General features: G+C 42.5%; 1 protein-coding gene across 1 annotated transcript in view; it reads left to right on the top strand.

Moving 5' to 3' along the window:
- The window catches only part of VPS37A (VPS37A subunit of ESCRT-I), a 102,834-nt gene that overhangs the window by 47,851 nt on the left and 40,076 nt on the right, over nucleotides 1-14,907 (top strand). The window contains exon 9 of the mRNA XM_033944304.1: nucleotides 5,681-5,749. Within this exon, the coding sequence (XP_033800195.1) occupies nucleotides 5,681-5,749 (69 nt within the window). The remainder of the gene's footprint in view (nucleotides 1-5,680; nucleotides 5,750-14,907) is intronic.

Genomic DNA, 14,907 nt, shown 5'->3' with positions numbered 1-14,907 from the left:
GAGAAGGGCCAGCAGAGAGAAGAGATGCCGGCATCGGGAGATTGGTTACAGGACGTGCCTCTCTTTGGAAAGAGAGGTATGTCCTGTAGACAGCTGGCGCCAGCATCTCTCTTCCCCAGTGTACTGCAGCACACCTGAAATCTCAGGCGGCACACTGGTGTGCTGAGGTACACAGTTTGTGATACACTAATATAGAGGAAGAAACAACAGGTTTTGGTGGTCTGTTGAATTTGTGCAGAGAAAGAAAGAAAGGTGTCGGACCTTGAGGATGCGGGATGATGAGACAGGGAGAATAAGAGTGGGGGGAGAGGTAAGTTTAGGTGGAAGGATAAGTAACTCAGTCTTGGCCATGTTCAGTATTAAGTGGCAGACATTCATACAACAATGTAGGACAGGCAGGCTGAGACTCAGACATGGATTCCTGTAGAAATTTCTGATGTAGAGAGGTGGATCTGGAAATCATCTGCATAGAGGTGATATTGAAAACCATGGGAGTAGATCAAGCACCAAGGGAATAAGTATAGATGGAGAAAAGAAGAGGTCCCAGCATAGAGCCTTAGGGTAACCTGACTGATAGTGGAATAGCAATGGAGGAGGATCCACCACTGCATACACTATAGGTATGATGTGAGATAATAAGAGAACCAAGAAAGAAGAAAGCCCTGAAATCCAAGTGAGGACAGAATATCAAAGAGAAGGTGGTAGTCTATAGTGTCAAAAACAATAGATAGATTGAGAAAGATGAGGATAGGCCTTTGGATCTTATTGGAGACTTTAGCAAAGGCAGTTTTTGTAGAATGCAGAGGGTGAAAGCCTGATTGGAGTAGGTCAAGAATAGATAGGGATGACAGGAAAGCCAACGGCGGTGAACAGCACTTTCAGGTAGCTTGGCTAAAGTTTTTGAGGAGTGTTTTAATTACAGCCTGTTTGAAGATATTAGGGACAGTTGTAGTAGAAAGTGATAGATTTGAGGATGTGACAGATGGAAAGGATGTCAGTAGGAGAGAGTGCTGAGTAGATGGGTGAGAATCGGATCAGAGGAGCAGGTAGTGAGTTTAGAGGAGGAAAGAAAATGTGCAATTTCCTCTTCAGTGTTTTCAGCAAAGGAGCCATGGGCTGAAAGAGGATTGATAGAGTGGGCTGGGGAAGGGAGAGGTGCAGATTAGAGAATGACACGGGGAAAAAATCTGTCCCCGTCACTGCACCGTCCCCGGCCCACCATCCTCTGCACCGCCCCGTCACCACCGTTCCCTTCACCGCCCCGTCACCGTCACCGCCATCCCTTTCACCGCCCCGTCACCGCCACTGCCATCCCATTCACCACCCCGTCACCGTCCCCGTCTAGCACCCATCTTCTTCCCTCCGCTCCCCCATAGTCTGGCATCTGTCTTCTTCCCTTCCAGCGTCTTCTCCCCACTCTGCCTTCCACATTTCATTTCAGGGTCTGTTCCTCTCTACCCTCTTTCAATGTCTGTTCTATTCCTTTCCACCACCACCCTTCCCTCCCTCCTTTACCATCTGTTCCTTTCTACCACCCTTCTTTCATATCTTCTATCAGTCCCCCCACGATCACTAGCAGTCCCTCTTCTCCCTTACCATGAGCAAATAGAACTTCTGAAAATTGTATCGCTGAGGCATTATTTCTAGTACGCCTTTTTTTCCAGATGGATAATGACATCAATTTTATAATTCTTACTGTCTGCTCTGATTTCATTCACAATTTGGTTTGTTTTGTACCTGAGGATTCCATGAGGCATTTAACCTTTTCCTGTCTCTTCTGTGATTTCAAGTTGATTCCTTCAATAATGGAATCTCAAGGCAGTAGCAGTTTTCTATTTTGGGCTCTTTTGACATTGTTTAAGGGATTTCTTGTACATTTGGTGCTGGTCTTCTTTGATGAGGTCACTTCAGAATCTATTTCCAAGGAAGAGAAACTTTTTCCCTTTCACCCCCTCCTTCCTTGTGTGAGCCGGAACACGCGGTCCCCGCAAGCAAGTAATTTTATATCATTTTCATTCTATTCATTCATAGAAATTAAAGTCTAGGTAATGCCAGTCACATAACAAAACATGATTTTACAAAAATAATTCCCTGCACAGTCAAGCCTGCAAGGATTACTAGATGTCTTTCAGCAACTCCCCTCCCTCCCTCCCCCTTACCTTTGTGGCCAAGTCAAAATGATCTACCAACAATAAAATTTTAAAAACACAAAGCACGCTGTACGCAGAGAAAATGTTAATTATCATTTATATTCCGCGGGTTTTCAAAGAGGTCAAGGCAGATGACTTTATGCAATGTCTCACCTCAGTAACAACTATACAAAAATAGACAAATATTCCCCCTCCCTTTTTACTAAACTGCGATAGCGGTTTTTAGCGCAGGGAGCTGCGCTGAATGCCCCACGCTGCTCTCGACGCTCATAGGCTCCCTGTGCTAAAAACCGCTATTGCGTTTTAGTAAAAGGGGGCCATAGTGCAAAATATAGACAGCAGATATAAATTCTCAAAACGGACACATTTTGATCACTAAGTTGAAAATAAAATCATTTTTCCTATCTTTTTGTCTGGTGATTTCATGAGTCTCTGGTCCTTCTGATTCTTCTTCTTTCTTCTCCTGCCCCCCCCCCCCTCTTTCTTTCTCTCTCCTCCTGGCTCCCCTCTTTATTTCTGCCTTTCTTTCCCCCCATGGCCCCCCTCTTTATTTCTGCCTTTCTTTCTCTCTCCCCTTGGCCTCCCTCTTATTTCTCCCTCCCCCTGGCCCTCCTCTTTCTTTCTGCCTTTCTTTCTCTCCCCCTTGACCCCCTCTTTATTTCTGCCTTTCTTTCTCTTTCCCTCTGGCCCCCCTCTTTATTTCTGCCTTTCTTTCTCTCTTCCCCTGGCCTCCCTCTTTATTTCTCTCTCCCCCTGGCCCTCCTCTTTCTTTCTGCCTTTCTTTCTCTCCCTCTTGATCCCCTCTTTATTTCTGCCTTTCTTTCTCTCTCCCCTTGATCCCCCTCTTTCTTTCTGCCTTTCTTTCTCTCTCCCCCTGGCCCCCACTCTTTATTTTTTCCTTTCTTTCTCTCTTCCCCTAGCCCCCACAAAGCCATCGTGCCAATTTCTCCACTTCCACGATTCTTGCCCTACCCTCACCCCCAAGCTAGCAGCCGATTTCTCCCTGCTCCTTCCCCGATGTCTTGATGTCCTGAACTTCATCGGGCAGCAGCAGCATTCACAATTCACTGCTGTTGCCCGCTTCAGGCCTTCCTCTCTGTCGGGTCCTGTCTTCATGAAAACAGGAAGTAGGCAGGACCCGGCAGAGAACAAGGCCTGAAGCCAGCAACAGCAGTGAATTGTAAACGCTGCTGCTGCCCAAAGAAGGTAATGGAGCACCGAGGCAGACCGCTTCTCCCCCCTCCCAGACGAACCTCCGCTGACCCTCCTATCTCCCCCCCCCCCGTGAACATTTCTGACCCTCCCAGCGAGAGCAGCAAACCTCCTTCGCAGCTTTCTCCTCCCTCTGCCGCGTCACTGATGACGTCATCAGTGATGCAGCAGAGGGAGGAGAAAGCCGATGCTACTGGAGGGAGGTTTGCTGCTTTCGCTGGGAGGGTCGGAAAGGTTCACTTGGGGGGGGAAGAGATAGGAGGGTCAGCGGGGGTTCGGCTGGGAGGGGGGAGAAGCGGTCTGCCTCGGTGCTCCAAGGCCTGGCGCCATTACCTTTTTCGCCCCTCCCGTCCCCCCCTTGGTATGCTACTGCTCTCCTTAGTTTGCCAGTTTTCTTTTTCGGCGACCGGCACGCTTTCAAAGAGCCGCGGCCGCTCAAAGTTCAATCTGCTCTGCTTCAACTTCCTGTTTCCGGTTGGGTCAGAGCAGAAGCTGGCAAACTAAGCTGGCAAACTAAGGCGAGGTGGAGAGAGGAAGCTGGTTAAACGATCGAGCCGGCGGGCGGGTGGGGGCTGCGGGGACCGCACGATCCTTTATGCCTCACTGCGGTGACAAGACCATTCACCGCTCCATGGGGTGGTGATGGCCTTGTCCCCGTCCCCGCAGAGGCTGCTAATTTTCATTCCCCATTTTTGGCGGGTTACCCGCGGCTAAACCGCCACCGTGTCATTCTCTAGTGCAGATGGCTGAGAACTCAAGGGTAATCTTGTGAACCTTAAAAAAAAAAAATATCTTGTGAACCTTGTCATAGATGTTCTCAGCCGTAGTCTGGGGGGAAAGTGATGAAGGGGTTGGAGGTAAGGGTACTTTTAGTTGAGAGTTCAGTGTGGCAAAGAGACAGCAAGGGCTGGAGCTGAGACAGTCAAATAAGTGTATTCTTGTTTGGCAAATGAAAGAGTAGATTGGAATGAGGTCAGGAGGATTTTGAAATGTAGGAAGTCACCATGAGTGTGGAATTTGAGCCAAAGACGTTCAGCAGACCTAGCACAGGAATGTATGTAGTAGATTTTAGATGTCAGCCAGAGCTGGGTTTTGGCACACTTTACAGAACATGAAATGGGGGAAGCGAAGGTATCTAGAGCAGAGAAGAGAATGGTATTAGACAGCCTCATTGACAGACTTATGCAGCATAGTGGTTGAGAGGAGGGGTGATACAGTGGTGGAGAGAATGCAAGGGTCAATAACCTGAAGATTAGCTAGGTCAGAGGGAGGGTGATGAATAGTGGAAGTTATCAGATGATGGTCAGAGAGGGGAAGAATGGTAGTGGAGAAATTTGTGACGGAGCAATTGGAAAAGAAGACAAGATCAAGGCAGTGGCCATTCTAGTGCCTAGGAGTGGTGGGGCACAGCTGAAGATTTAATGAGGATGTTAAGGCTAGAAGCATAAAAGTCGGTGGGGTCATTAGCGTGAATATTAAAATTACCAAGAATGAAGGAAGGAGATGAAGGTTCTAGAAAGGGAAAGCCAGGAGTCGGTAAGAAAGGGACTTATCGGGGGTCAGTAAATGACTATTTCTCAGAGAGGTAGCAGAGCAAATAGATAGATGGAGTGGACTTCAAAGGAAAAGAGCAAATAAATGGATGGAGTGGACTTCAAAGGAAAAGAAGCAGTGAGACTGAGGTGGATGAAGGGTTTGAAATTTATAAGAGGGTGAGAGTAACAGCCCAACCTCACATCTGCAACCAACTGGTTGAGGTGTATGGGAGAAAAAGTGATTGCTAGTTGCTGAAGCAGAGTCGTCAGGACAGAGCCAGGTTTCAGTGCAAGCAGGGGGAGAGTTGAGAGAGAAAGATGTTGTGGATGTAAGCAAGTTTGTTGGAGACACAGTAGACAATTCCACAGGGCACATGCGAGAGGCAAAGAAGAGAGAGGGAGGAAAGGAACAAAAATAAGAGATATTGCAGTGTGATCTGCATGAGTAGGGTGAGAGTTAATTAGGAAGACCATTCTTGGGATTGATATCCCCGGCAGAGAGCAAAAGAAGGAGCAAGAGATTACAGACAAATGTAGTAGAGGCATGAAGACCGTGCCACAGATGAGATGCACACAGACAGAGTGGGGATGGTTGAATGAGAACAAGAAAATTGTTGGAGCTTTAGAGCTGAGAAGAGGATATAAAACAGAAGGGAAGGTGAGGTGATATATTCAAAAAGTAGGCAAGGTGGTCTTGAGGAATTCAATGGTAAAAATCTGTCCACAGTAAAAACCCCAAAAGAAACAGTCTTTCATTGTAACATGAGATTTTGTATATTCCAGTATGAACAACTTCTACATATGAAAGCTGCCTTTGAAAAGAAGATGCAAAGACAGCATGAGCTTAGTGAGGTGAGTATTCTCCTTTATAGCCTGAGCCTTTATGTTCAGGGCCTTTGCATAGAGCAGTGGTTCCCAAACCTGTCCTAGGGGACCCCCAGCCAGTCAGATTTTCAAGATATACCTAATGAATACGCATGAGAGAGATTTGCATATAATGGAAGTGACAGGTATGCAAATCTCTCTCATGCATATTCATTAGGGATATCCTGAAAACCTGACCGGCTGGGGGTCCCCCAGGACAGGTTTGGGAACCACTGGCCATAGAGTGTTGTTTTTTGCTGGGGGGGGGTAAATACATCATACCTTTGTAAGCATAGTGTCCAAAAATGGTGTATACAAATTTTATAATAATTTTTATTCAAAATATATATTTGCATTGTGAATGTATCCAATGGCATACAAACCGTTTTTAAGATGTATCAGGTATGTAGAGCTCTTTGTCATAAAAGGCTTGTATAAATTAGAGATCTGCAAAAAAAATTTCATAAATTTTTTTTACTTTTAGATTAAGGATTATATATATCAGCCATACAGTTAAAAAAAAAAAAAAAAAAGTTGGTGGCTCATATGGGAAGTGAAAGACTTCTAGTTCCTTAGGTTGGCCAGGGCTGGGGATCAGTGTTCCCTCTAAGGATTGATGAGGTGTGTGCAAAAAAAAATATGCATGAGCGACAAATTACATACTCCACAAATTTATGAGCAGGCGCAGAGGACGCATTTTTAAACAAATGTAGTTTATCCTTGTACTCCTTATGTAATTTTAATCATCTATGGATATGTTTGTATGTTTATTGTTCAAATGGTTTTATTTATTTCCCAAAATTTATTTTTGTTATACACATTGAAAATATTTGATATTGCGTTTAAATCAAAATCTCAATAAACTTGAAACTTGAAACGAGTGCCCATGAGATTGTGGGAGGGTTAAATACTCAAAACTTAGAAGAATAACAATTTACTTAAAGTTTTTGCTTCGCCAGCTTTCTGGTATCTTTACATAATGCAGTGGTGTACCTAGCATATGTAACACCCGGGGCCCATCATTTTTTGGCACCCCCCCCCCCCATCTGTACGAAAAACGTGATTTTTAGTAACAAGCCACACGTCACACATGAGTACCTAGGAAAAGGCAGCATCTTACATATTGCAGTGAACAGTACATCAATACACCCATTGTAAAACTAAACAAGCCAGACCAGCACAGATCAATCCTACACCGTCAATCCTAACAGAAAACCATGTCTTTCGAACACACAGAACACAGAAAACACCTTCGCCTAGTAAGGAATATGTAATCACAAACTAACCCCTCCCTCTTTTACAAAACTGTAGTGTGGATTTTAGCTACGGAGGTAACAGCTCTGATGCTCATAAAATTCTGAGCATCAGAGCTGCTACCACCAAGGCTGGTGCTAAAAACGCTTCACAGTTTTGTAAAAGGGGGGATAAAATAAAAATACATAGACAAAGGTTAAATTGAACCAGCAAGAAGCTGGACTCTGCATACAATGCTTCACAGAAACAGTGACACATGTCTCCTAAAGCAATAAATAAATAGAAATTTTTTTCTACCTTTGTCTTCTGTGGTTTCTCCTTTCCTCATCTTCTTGTAACTCTCTTCCTTCCATCCACTGTCTGCCGTCTCTCTTCCCCTATATGGCATCTTCTCTCCTTCTATGCCCCTTCCAGAAACTGTATGCCTCCCCCTTCCATCTCTCCTTTCACCCCATTGGTCTGGCATCTCTCTCCTCGCCTTCCCTCTCCCACACCTCTCCTCATAGTCTGGTATCTCCCCTTCCCTGATTCTCTGGCATCTCTCTCCTTTCCTTTTCTTCCATCTTTCGCTCCCCCTCCATGCTCTCACATCTCCCCCTTCCTTTTCCCTTAGACTGGCATACCTTCCTCCTACGCTCCAAGCCCTGGCATCTCCTTTAATTCCCTCCCTCATCTTCCTTCTCCCTCCAGCTGGGTACCGCAACACTCTTCCCTGCAGCTCTGCACTTCCCCACAATTGCCATGCTTCGGTTCCTCTTCTTCCTTCCTTCCTCCCCCCCCCCCCCCGCGGGACCCTGCGGCACCATCAACTCTTACTCCCTCTAATGTCGGCCCTGCAGCTCCAGACTTCCTCGCACCTTCTCCCCTCCCCCTTTGGATCGCTATTATTTTAAATGTTATAGCCGCGGAGCTGTATCCATCAGTGGAGATGTCTAACCTCGGCCTGCCCCGGAACTCTTACTGCAGCAGCCGTCCGTCTAGGCAGGAACAGGAAGTCACTGTTGCAGTAAGAGTTCCGGGGCAGGCCGAGGTTAGACATCTCCACTGATGGATACAGCTCCGCGGCTATAACATTTAAAATAATAGCGATCCAAAGGGGGAGGGGAGAAGGTGCGAGGAAGTCTGGAGCTGCAGGGCCGACATTAGAGGGAGTAAGAGTTGATGGTGCCGCAGGGTCCCGCGGGGGGGGGGGGAGGAAGGAAGGAAGAAGAGGAACCGAAGCATGGCAATTGTGGGGAAGTGCAATCCCCCCAATGCGTCCCCTTACCTTACCTCCCCTTACCTTTGCGACGCGTGTGTGCGCTGTGAAGAGAAACTTGTGCGCTGCGATGTAATATTTTGTGCGCAAGCGCAGGCCAGCGCAGCTTAGCGGGAACACTGCTGGGGATGCCTCGATGGTACTGTTCACAACACTGGGACGGGAGAAGCTATGGCCATCACATGGACTAACGCTTAAATACCAGGGGTTTGTAAGATGGCTAGTGTAAGGTGAAAGCTTGTGGAATCAGATTCTAATCTGGTTCCAACTGAGCTGCAAGAAATAGGAGCAAGAGAGAAAAGAAGAATCAAAAACAAAATCATTAAAGTGGCTGTTTTCCCTCATGAACAGGGCTTTTGATGGCATCATATTTTTTCAACCTGTTTTTTATTGAAAACTACATGACAATCTTGTATGTACAAACTCTATCTGCCAAAGACTGGTGTGTATGATAGATGAAACAATGTTCTCTTTAAAATCGAATACTTGGTGAGACATCCGGTGACGTAGCCAGATGGCTGAGTAGCTTGTGAGCTTAGGCTTAACCGCATCGAATTCGGTAAATTTAGCTCCCACAACTGCCCTACTTGATCTTGATTTCTCTCTAGGAACAAGTAGATAATATGGCTAGTAAAAAAAACAGACCAGACCTTAAGGCTTTTGCTTTCCGAACAGGAGAGGAGATTGGCTTTGCATCTGCTAAGATGGCGACGCAGCAGGGAGACGCCGAGCAGACCGTTCTTAGCAAGGAGTCGATTGAAATTCTAGAAGTATCCCCTGCAGAAATTACATTGGCAAGTAATGATGATCTCCAGCAGTGGATGGGTGACATTAAATTAGCCTTGACAGTTTTCACAACAGATATAAAAGTGAATATTGATGGGCTACACAAAAAGATGAATGATATGGGACAGAGCTTTCAAGAATTTGAAGAAAATGTTATTTCACATGATCAGGACAAAACTGAAATTCAGAAACACTGTAATCAGCCGGATTTAATGACGGAGGATTTACTTCTTAAAATTGAAGATGAAGAGAATAGAGTAAGGCAGAATAATATATGAGGTCATGGGAATCCCAGAATGTGAGGAAGCAAATGATATGGTGGATTTGAAGCAATCTATATGCCATAAATTTTTGCAAGCAACGGACCCAGAGGCAGAATTACCTGCTATAGAATTTGAACATGTTCATCGGACCCTGGGCCCCCGCCAATCTGGTAGACCCCAGGAAGGAAAGGGTGTTACAAGGTGCCTGGAAAGTTGGATACCTTACATTAGAAGGAATCTGCAATTACTTTAAGACATCGGAGGGAATGTCGAGAAGCTACTAAATGTTTACAACAAAATAACATAAGATATAAATGACACCATTACATTACATTATTGACTTCTATTCCGCTCCTACCTTGCAGTTCTGGGCGGATTACAAAAGAGACATCTGGACATTTCCAGGAGAATTACAAAGAGATATCTGGATATTTTTGGGAGAATTACAAGAAGATTGGTGAATTACAATTTAGGGAATGGGATACAGCAAGGAAGATTACAAGAATTACAAGAAGATTGGTGAATTACAATTTAGGGAATCTGTTTGGATTATCCTTTATGATAGAAAATAAGCTGCATAAAGTATCATCTGCAGGGGAAGCACAGCAGATACTCATTCGGACAAATCTTTGGCCTGAAGAAGGAGAAAAGCAACAACCGGGACAGTCAGATTTGCTAACACATGGTATATTAAATCAACAATGGTATCGGGTTGACCAAAAGAAAAGGCTGCAGAGACAATCAGAACAGCAATAGTAGGAGTCAGTATCGAGACCTTCTGGACAATTATCAAATCTGGTTTGATTTAGATCTTGTGATACCAAAATTGTGTTTCAATGAATGTTTATGGGTTGAACTCACCAAGGAAACTTCAACTTTTTTTGTAAAGAAGCTGAATGTATGCATATGTCAATAGGATTTGTCCAAGAGACTCACTCACTCCCAAACTGTGAAAACTTTTTTGTCCATAAAAATTATTCCAAAATATTTTTTTGCCTCTAATAAAATGAAATCTAAATCAAATGGTGTTGCTAAGCTTTTGGCAAACTCACTTTCTTCCATTGTGGAAGATGTCATTAGGGATAGGGAGGGAAGATTTTTATTATTAAAGGTGAAAATGGAAGGGAAATTATATACCCTTTTGAACATATATGCTCCTAAATATTTTTTGATAAACTGAGTGATTTATTGGTCTCATTCAGAGGGCAATTTGATAATAGGAGGAGATTTTAATTTGTTCCTTCAACCAGAGAGAGTTCCTCCCAGTTGGCCCTGTATGGCAAAAAGGATACGAAACATTAGAAAAAGTTTTTGGAGGATTGGGATTTAATTGACATGTGGCGTCTTCAACACCCATTTGATCGAGTTTATACATTTTATTCAGAACCTCATGATACCTTTTCTAGAATATATTTTTGGCTGGTGAGTAAGGAACTTATCCCTCAGATAGGTAGAGCAATTATAGGTGCCCGAACATGTTTGGATCATGCTTCTGTAGATATTAATGTCTGGATTTTGCAAAGGGAAACTGGAGTTAAATATTGGAAATTGGATGATTCCTTATTAGATCCACAAATTATAGAACAAATAGGGAAAGAACTGCAAGACTATTTAATAATTAATATGGATGAGGTCACATCCCAATAGTCATCGGTTTGATCCTTGAAAGCTGTATTAAGGGGGAAACTTATTTCATTAGTATCCTTTATATATATATATATATATATATATATATATATATATATATATGACACAAGAGTACAAAAAAGGAGAGATCTTTTATCTCAGATTTATCAACTAGAGTTTGAGTATAAAAGAGGGAAAAATAATAATAATAATTTTATTTTTGTATACCGCAATACCACAAGCAGTTCAGAGCAGTTTACAGAGGAAGAGACTGTACACAGACAGCGAAGTTACAAAGAAAAATTTTCTAACTACATTGGTAAGCCGAGAGTAGCTTGGTCTATCCGGAAGTGTTTCAGAGACGTTGCAAGGCAGGAAGGAGTCGGAGGAATTTGTCAAAGAGATAGGTTTTAATTGATTTCTTGAAGGATTGGTAGGAGGATGAGTTGGAAATGAGGGTGGTTAGATATTTATTCCATTTACCTTCTTGAAATGACAGTGTTCTGTCAAGGAATCTCTTGTAGATACAGCCTATCGGGGAGGGGAAGGCGAACAAATAGGCATTACGTGTGCAAGTGGTGCCTGGAAGATCAAAATGATGCGATAGGTAGATTGGGGATAGACGGTTATGGTTTTGAAGCAGAGGCTGGCAAACTTGAAGATGACCCTTGCCTCCATCGGCAGCCAGTGTAGTTTTCTGTAGTATGGGCTTACATGATCGGATTTTTTGAGACCATAGATGAGGCGGACGGCTGTATTCTGAATGATTCTCAGTCGTTTGGTGATTTTCTTGAAGGAACCCAAGGAAATCTATAGATCAAAAAGTGTTAGAAAAGCTTAAAAAATTAAGATGTTCATACAGAATCTATCTCCTTTCAATTTTAGAGAGTGCCCTCTCATTCTCCCTATCTTGGAGAGGGTGAACAACCTGTCCTTATCTATTCCCTTCAGTACCTTGAATGTTTCGATCATGTCCCCTCTCAATCTCCTCTGTTCGAGGGAGAAGAGGCCCAGTTTCTCTAATTTTTTGCTGTACAGCAACTCCTCCAGCCCCTTAACCATCTTAGTTACTCTTCTCTGGACCCTTTCGAGTAGTACCATGTCCTTCATGTACGGCGATCAGTGCTGGATGCAGTACTCCACGTGAGGGCACACCATGGCCCTGTATAACGGCATGATAACCTTCTCCGATCTGTTTGTGATCCCCTTTTTAATCATTCCTAGCGTTCTGTTCGCCCTTTTCGCCACTGCTGCACATTGCATAGACAGCTTCATCGACTTGTCGATCAGACTCCCAAGTCTCTTTCCTGGGAGGTCTCTCCAAGTACCGCCCCGGATATCCTGTATTCATGCTTGAGATTTTTGTTACCTACATGCATCACTTTACACATATCCATGTTGAACCTCATTTGCCATGTTGATGCCCATTCCTCGAGCATGATTATGTCAAGTTGCAGATCTTCACAATCCCCCTGTGTCTTCACTACTCTGAATAACTTGTATCGTCCGCAAATTTAATCACCTCACTCGTCGTACCAATGTCCAGATCGTTTATAAAGATGTTGAAGAGCATGGGTCCAAGCACCGAGCCCTGCGGCACCCCACTGGTGATGCTCTTCCAGTCTGAGTATTGTCCATTTAGCCCCACTCTCTGTTTCCTATGCTCGAGACAGTTTTTAATCCACGTGAGTATTTCACCCTCGATTCCATGGCTTACAATTTTCCAAAGTAGTTGTTCATGTTGAACCTTGTCAAACGCCTTCTGAAAATCCAGATACACAATGTTGACCGGGTCGCCCCTGTCTATCTGTCTGTTTACTCCCTCAAAGTTCGAAGGGTATGCCATCTATTGTGAAAAGTTCAAAATTCAGGAGAGTCAGCCTTGATTCTAGGAATAGACGCGAAGAAGGCCTTAGATAGGGTCTATGATTGGCCCTATCTATTTAAGCTATTAGAAAAAATGGGCTTTATGGGAACTTTCATGACCTGGGTACAAACACTCTATTTAAGGATTAATGGATAACATTCAGGAAGTTTCCAATTAGAACGAGGGACTCGCCAAGGTTATGCTCTATCTCCGATACTTTTCTCCATAGCTGTGGAACTACTGGTTCAATTAGTTCAACATCCAGATATTCAAGGAATTAAATGTGGCCGGGTGGAGCAAAAAAAAATTTCTATTTCTGATGATGATCTTTTTACCCTGGCTAAACCGATAGAATCTCTATTGGCAATAATTAAGATACTGGACCTTTTTGCTCAGATTTCAGGATTTAAAATTAATGCAAATAAATTTGAGATCATGAAAGGGAAAAATTATATATAAAAGAAAAATTTCCCTTTAAATGAGCAGATTATCATTTGCATTATTTGGGGGTAAATATAACTAGAACATTATCTGATCTGTACTCAGCTTATTTTCCAGACCTACTTCAAAAGATTATGAATGAGTTAAATAGATGGAAACATTTAAATATATCATGGTTAGGTAGAGTACATTCTATTAAAATGATTGTTCTCCCCAAATTACTCTGTTCTCTGCAAGTCTGATACAAATACCATCTTCCTTTTTTAAAGGATTAGAAAAAAACCTCTTTATTTATAATATTTGGAATAATAGACATCCAAGGGTACAACGTAATATGTTATACCATCCAAAAAAATTGGGTGGCATGGCAGTTCCCCATTTTCGATCATATTATCAAGCCGCCCAATTGCAATATCTGAATAGTTGGAAATGTGAGGCTTATAAGGGATGGATAAATTTGAAACAAAATTTGATAGAGGAAATTCCTTTATCGATAATTCCATGGTTGAATCTTTGAAAAAGTTAGCTTCTTTTTTAAAAAATTCTTTATTGATTTTCAAAACTTATAAAAAGTGCAAACAAATATACATTCATATATTCCTACAAACAATGAAACAAATTACCCTATTCTCTCCCCCCCTATCTGGATGTGTGTAGAAATCTAAGAAAATCTAGGAATTAAGGATTCAATCATTCTGCTGTTTGACAAATTCCTCCAGTGGACTCCAAATCTCTTTGAACCTTTTATTTCCCGATTCCTTCATATCTATAATACAGGCAAAGTGATTTCCACCAAAAAGAAAAGTTCAACCTATCCCAATTCTTCCAATTTCTAGTAATTAACTGCATGGCTACCACCGTCATAATAATAAGTCTATTTTTATGTGTATCAATTGGACTCTTAGGTTTCAACAGTGTCCCAAATAAAACCACATCATAAGACAATGGAATAGAGACACCTAATACACTATTAATTTTGCTCCAAATTGATTTCCAAAAATTGAGTATCAGCGAACAATAGAATAAAAGATGATCCAATGTCCCTACATCAAGATGACAGTGCCAGCATCTGTTAGACTTTAAATTATCCAACTTTTGTAAACGAACAGGTGTCCAAAAAATGTTATATAACAAAAAGAACCAATTTTGTCTCATAGATGCTGACGCTGTATATCTCATTCTCCAAGTCCAAATCCGTGGCCATTGCGTAGCAGAAATATGCGGCTTTGTTTCTATACTCCAAATGTCTCTTAAACTTGTTTTAGGTTTTTTCGCCAAATATTCAGTAGTGAAAAAGTTATCTTCTAATATTGACATTATGGATTAAACTGCGAACTAAGATGATGGAATTTCTTTTATGAGACAGTTATAAGATATGCTCCCTTCTTTGCCCCTAGGAAAATAGATAAGGCCTTTTATCAATGAGAAAGACAAAGGTCTAAGAACTTTAGGCCAATTAATAAAGGATGGAAATTTAATCTCATTCACCTTTCTGAAGTCAAAATATGGACTGGTAGATTAAGATTTATTTCAATATAGACAATTAAAAGATTTCTATCATAGGAGAGTATTACAAGAACTAAGTCAACCACCTACTTTATTAGAAAAGGCATTTTTGTATTGAGCAAGAAGGGGAAAATTACCTGACTTT

Source organism: Geotrypetes seraphini, chromosome 1 (assembly GCF_902459505.1).
Source record: "Geotrypetes seraphini chromosome 1, aGeoSer1.1, whole genome shotgun sequence".
Classification (NCBI taxonomy): domain Eukaryota; kingdom Metazoa; phylum Chordata; class Amphibia; order Gymnophiona; family Dermophiidae; genus Geotrypetes; species Geotrypetes seraphini.
This window is presented reverse-complemented; position numbering and strand designations above follow the sequence as displayed.